This window comes from Chaetodon trifascialis, chromosome 1 (assembly GCF_039877785.1).
Source record: "Chaetodon trifascialis isolate fChaTrf1 chromosome 1, fChaTrf1.hap1, whole genome shotgun sequence".
Taxonomy (NCBI): domain Eukaryota; kingdom Metazoa; phylum Chordata; class Actinopteri; order Chaetodontiformes; family Chaetodontidae; genus Chaetodon; species Chaetodon trifascialis.
Genome location: NC_092056.1, coordinates 12,863,120 through 12,869,119, shown reverse-complemented (window position 1 = coordinate 12,869,119; position 6,000 = coordinate 12,863,120). Strand labels below are relative to the sequence as shown.

The 6,000-nt window shown below is 42.5% G+C and overlaps 1 protein-coding gene across 11 annotated transcripts in view; it reads left to right on the top strand.

The window, feature by feature from the left end:
- The first annotated feature begins 950 nt into the window (after positions 1-950).
- Positions 951-6,000, top strand: part of tjp1a (tight junction protein 1a) — a 98,269-nt gene continuing 93,219 nt past the window's right edge. For 10 of the 11 annotated variants that reach the window (XM_070967901.1, XM_070967865.1, XM_070967847.1 and 7 more), the window contains exon 1: positions 951-2,543. In XM_070967901.1, the coding sequence (XP_070824002.1) occupies positions 2,452-2,543 (92 nt within the window). In that variant the 5' untranslated portion in view covers positions 951-2,451. The remainder of the gene's footprint in view (positions 2,544-6,000) is intronic. The other variant, XM_070967942.1, reaches the window with a different exon arrangement.

Sequence of the window (6,000 nt, the reverse complement as noted above, 5' to 3'; positions counted from 1 at the left end):
TCACTTAAGACTCATGTTTACTCCTCATTTAAATTTGACACCAAATCAATCGTTGAATTGATTAGCATCTACAGAGGCTCTGTGAACTCTCAGCCCCTAAAGGGCGAGTATAAGTAACCTGAACCTCGCAGTACTGTGCGGGTTGGCAGTCAGAGATAATGACATGGAAAAAAAATGTCATCTTAGAGACCTGAAAATAACAGAGTAATAGTACACAATTACTAATCCCTCAATCAACTTAAAAATCCTTACATATTTGTAATATTGTTCAGCCTCTGTACTGCTTCAGTTACTGTAGCAAACATTTTATGTATTTATACTTTGCATTTGCTATCAAGCATAATAAAATAAGTAATAAATGAAAAGGCCAAGCTGTGGAACAAAGGATTGCTTTTACTTTTACCTTCATCCTTTCTGATCAGTTTCGTAATTAGCTTTGTTTGGCTCGCTTTCACTGAGCCGCCAATAAGATCATGTCGACTCGCCTCCTGGTTCAGTCAAACCTGCAGAGCAGGACTGTGCGGCGACTTAAGGAGGCTGAGATTTAAGCAACAAGGTCAGCAGTTGGGCTGCACGGTGGCGCAGCAGGTAGTGCGTGTGCCTCACAGCAAGAAGGTCGCCGGTTCGATTCCCGGGTCGGGCCTTTCTGTGTGATGTTTGCATGTTCTTCCCGTGCGTGGGTTCTCTCGGGGCACTTCGGCTTCCTCCCACAGACCAAAAACATGCTCATTTAGGTTGATTGGTGATTCTAAATTGCCCCTAGGTGTGAGTGTGAATGGTTGTGTGTATGTGCCCTGCAATCGGCTGTACCCCGCCTCCCGCCCGTTGACAGCCGAGATAGGCTCCGGCCCCCCCGCGACCCCGAAAGGGATAAGCGGCATAGAAAATGGATGGATGGAAGGTCAGCAGTTATGTGAGACGAAAATAACGGAAGAGTCTCAAATACGATAAGATGAAACTTTATTTATCTTTGCTTGGTACACATAGTGAAATAAATATTCCGACGGCCTGATCATAACCAGATTTATAGGGCTAATATACATTTGAGAGATTTAGAAAAGATCTGATTATATATCAATATTAGTCTTTTTTAAATAAACATATAACAAGCAATTTTTTGGGGTCCATTAAATTTTATTTCTAAATAACTGAGACCAGGATACTGTACATACTGAGCATTTTATAGTAGAAAAATAAACTTGTCAGCGCTCTCTGGTGGACAAATTATGTAACGGACACAGTGTTTCTAAATGAACTCAAACGCTTCTGCCCGGCCACTTTAGCAGTCTCAACGAAATATACATGCATATTTAAGTAAAATAAGATGATAGAAGAAGTAGAAAAACAGTGACGGTGCAGCACGCTAATCAAAGTGAGCTTGAGGTTCTAAGCAGTGTACAGAAAGGTGCATCTGTGTTACTGATAAAAATTGGAAGCACAGAAATGTGCAGTATGAATGGAAAAGTTAAAAACAGCATGGTCAGGAGTGGGTATCCCGTGTAATGGTTTGTTTTGTTCCTGCTCTTCAGGGTCTTGCTTTCCCTTTGCGGTGCCCTTTAGCACATTTTGCCTTCCATGACTTGACATCTTAGTTTGGCTAAACCTCACAACTGATGTTGAATTGTTGTCGTGAACACCTGCTGTGGGTCTTTACCGCAGCTTTGCTCCACTCCATCCTCTCTGAGCTCCAGTTCCATCACATAAGTGCTTTCTAACAACCACAACCTTGATGTTTTTTATGGTGCCTCGTGGACCAATCTGGACAAAATGACACCTCAAAAACACCCAAAACGATGCATTTGCCTCCAAATGTCCAGCACTGAGATATTACTCAGCAGTAGTAGGTTCCCCCCTCTTAAGCCATTTCATCGCTGCCTCTCTCTTCCTCCTCCTCTTCTTCCTCCTCCTCCTCCCTCCTCTGTCACTCCCTCTCTCTCGTTGGACTCACGCGCACTCTCTCTCCTACCTCGCAGACGTTTGGGTGCCACGGCCGCTGCATCCGATCTCTGACTCTTGTTTGTCTCTTTCTCTTTGACTCTTTTTTTTACTCCACAGAGACAAACCGCGGCTAAAAAACAGGGGGAAAACAAAGACAAAAGTGGCCGCTACGAGGCGAACCACAACAATGACCCAGTCCTGACTAAAATTGAATGGATTAGCCAATCTATTCTGAGCTCTAATGAGATTAGAGGCATGGGTCGCGGCGGCGTGGTACCTTTCGTTGAGCTCCTCGGGGAACATTTTCCCCGTCAGCAGTCCTCCAGACGTGGAAATGGCGTTTTTGATAGTGAAGATGCCGCGGGTGCCAGGGGACAATAACAGACCTTTGAATGCACGCTCACCTGTGCCGCTTTTGTAGCGCGCCGATTCCTAGAAGTAGAAGTAACAGTGGAAGTAGTAGTAGTGGTAGTAGTAGCAGTAGCAGTAGCGGTAGTAGTAAAGGAGGACAAAATGAAGTACCAGAAATATATCACGGTGATGCAGATGGCCATGGGAGTGACAGCCTCCAACAAAGACTGCCTCCCCGCTAAGAGACAGCTGTGGTGAGTAGACAGGAGGAGGAGGAGGAGGTGCGCGTGAGGATGGGCGCGTGTGTTGGTGCGTGCGTGAAAGGAGTGAGAAAAGGTGGTGTCTTCTCATGTAGAGAAAATAGCTTTAAAATTAGCCTCTTAGCCTTGTTGTCATGTCAAGCTCAACTCCCCCCTTCCCCCTTTGCCTGTGTCTCGTGCGAAGTTGACGCTGAGCAGCTGTTGGCGGAAGTCGGCTGCCTCCATCTCTCTCTGCCTTCCACAACTGTTACATATGCACGCCGGTGGTGTCCGCTCACAGCAGGCGTTCAGCCAGGGAGAAGACGGTCGTGCAAGGGCTTTCTGTGCAGCCGTGCGTGGTGCATGTGCGTGCGTGTTGCCCCCCCCCCCCCCCCCTTTTGTTTATCTGTGTTTCGCTCTTGTTTGTTGTGATCCGCTGGCGTGGGTGAGTTTCACATGCAGCGGTCGGAGAAGCGGACAGTACGGAGCAGGTGTATTCACAACAACAGCGCGAGACAGCGCTGAGGGTCCGATGCTGTCCGCTTTGAAATGATTTCAGTCTCATCTGACCGTTTAAGTGTCTTTTGTCCCTGCTTTGTATTTTCCCAGCCAGTCTCTGCTCTGATCTATTTTTGTGATCTGATGTAGTAAAAAAAAAAAAAAATGTCGGCTGATTTCTCCACTCTCATCACTTATTCAGTAGCTTCGTGCTGCCTGTGTTCAGGTCACAATGAGTGATGCTAAGTGGTTATCACTGGCTGTTTATGTGTCTGTTTTCAGATGAATGTTTCCACCTAGTTTGGCTGATATGAAAGTTTGCTGTTATATATCCATCTATACATCTTTTACCGTGCTGCATCATCTACCAAACTTAGCTCTGCTTCATTGGCTTCCACCCTTATTTCACTCTTTAGCTTTTGGAAATATCTGTTTTCATTGGTTGTACAGCAAACAAGTATTATTTTCACTATCAATTGAACTTGTTTTTAAGCTAATTAAAAGTTTGGTCAATAATATATTAAGAAATAGTGACAAATGGCCATCTGGGCATCCTGGTGGGATTTAAGGTGCATCATTGTCATCTTTTTCTCCACTCATTTCCAGTCATCTCTTCACTGTTGGCTCTCTAATGAAGCATAAAACGCCCCAAAACACTGAAAAAATAGCCATCACAAGTTCCCAGAATGCAATGTGGCATCCTCGATACCTGCTTTGTCCAACCAATCGGCTAAAATCTTAGGATAACAATTTTATGATATTATAGACAGTTTATAGACGAAACAACTAGTTGCTTTATTGAGTAATAATCGTTGGGTTGATCAATAATGGAGATAGTTTTTAGTTGCAGCCTGTACAATGATTTAAAACAGAGAGCAGAAAATCCTTACATCTGAGAAGCTGGAAACAGAAAATGTTGCCTTGCATTTTAAATCTCTTAAAAGATCAGTCATACATTTCAAATGTTAATTAATTTAGTGTCAGTTGAGTAACTCATTAATTGACAAATTATTTTGTAAATTATTTGCTTGATATCAGGGAACAACAGGTCGATATTAATGTCTATAACCCTGCCTGGCTTTCAACAACATGCCAGCGACTGTTATACTTATAGGTCTATTATATAGATAGGTCATATTATAGCAAACTGTGAGTCTGTTCCCTTTGCTCATTGATATTAGGAGACTTATTAATAAAAAATGGAAAATAAAAAAAAAACATTCCACTGCGGAGTAGTGTTGAGTCTAATTATAGGCCCTCATTATTCGTACAATGGGCACATTCAGTTCTTCTTCTTCTGTAATCCACATAGATAACATTAAGCATGAGGTATAATCCTTCCAGATTGGCATTACTTTACAGTGAGAAGACATAAACTGGTTTATTGTAATGGATGTCCAAAGCTGCTTCAGGCATATATACAGGATTCCTATACGAACAAATGGCTTTAAAACTTTGCATACACAGTCGCCAGCAGTGACACACCTGACTGAATCAGAAGTGATCACACAGGGGACAAGGATTGGATTTCTCCTCCTGGCTCGTGACCGCTGTCAAATGTGTTGCAGAGGAAATAGTGGTGACTTGGTTTTGACACTTCTCCCTTAAGAGAGGCGCGGCGGTATGTCTGGGACCATCACTTCATGGTGGGGGAAGGGGCACGGCCATTAAAACAGGATTACTGTATCGCCTCCGACAGCCACTTTAACGAAGGGAAGCTGAGCCAGCGTGTGCCTGCAGTGTGTGTTTCATGGAGTCACCCCATGCATTCACTCGCATGCCATGTTTGTTTTTATTCAGTGTGAAGTCAGAGTCTAGAATCAGTAAGCTTGCAAGCACACAAGTAACTCAGTAACTGAGAATAATCAGATTGAGGGGATGATTATTAATGTAAGGCTGATAATCCAAGTTTACATGAGTTGTTTGTAGATATTGTAGTTGATAAATGCTGGAGGGACTTTGTTGTCCATTCATCAACAAATCAATTTTTTGCAACTATCTATAGTTTTAGTTTATTGTCTTCTACCTTTATACATTATAAAATGAGATGTGAGTGTTGTTTGAGAGGTCGGGTGCACTCAGGCAGTATTTTTACAGCAACGGAAACACAAAGAGAGACGGTGTCATTATTTCTGAAACCAAACAAGGAGACAGAAGGGAGACATTCATTTTTCCCAGCAGCGGATGAGGAGTAATAGATGAGGAGGTGGTTGGGTGCCAGATGGTTTGTGATCTTCCAAAAACACTTGACCCCCTTGATTAAAAATCCACTCCATCCATCAATCACGCCTGCAGAGCAGTTCAATGCAGCAAGAATGCAATTAATGACCGCAAAATTATTAAATTGGTGTCATTTATTTCAGGGCATGACAAATGCATTTGAAATTCTACATGTTCAGGTATTTTGCATTTTATACATGCGTGATAATGCAGGCCCAATAATATTTTTGTGTGCATAAACATGACTACCACCTCTTCATAATCCAAGCTCAGTGAGGCTAAAAGTGGTCAAGTGCATATCCTGATCAGGTGCTTTCAAGGTGTAATTATAGTCAGTACATGATGCTTTTGAAGATCACGTAATAACTTTAGCATTTATAGAAGGATACATTTACCATGTGCATTACTATGATGCTCCTGAGGCAGTAAGAAATCCACCTCACTGTCAGTGACATGTCACCAGTTTCAGCTTTGTTTCAGGTATACTGCCAGATTAATCCCGCATTGTTAATCGAGTTATGCTTGACACGATCACAACCTTAATATCAGATTATTTGGTTAAGATGTTTATGTGTAATGATCTCAGTGTTGTCTTATTCTGGTTCTAGTAAAATAAACAGAGAATAGAGATGATGGCGCAGAAGAACAGACCAAAGGCTTCACAATGTAAGACTCCATTCATTGAATAAAGCATGAGAAATACATTGCTTTTATACAATAAACACAGTGGTCTGTTATAACCACTGCACTGTAA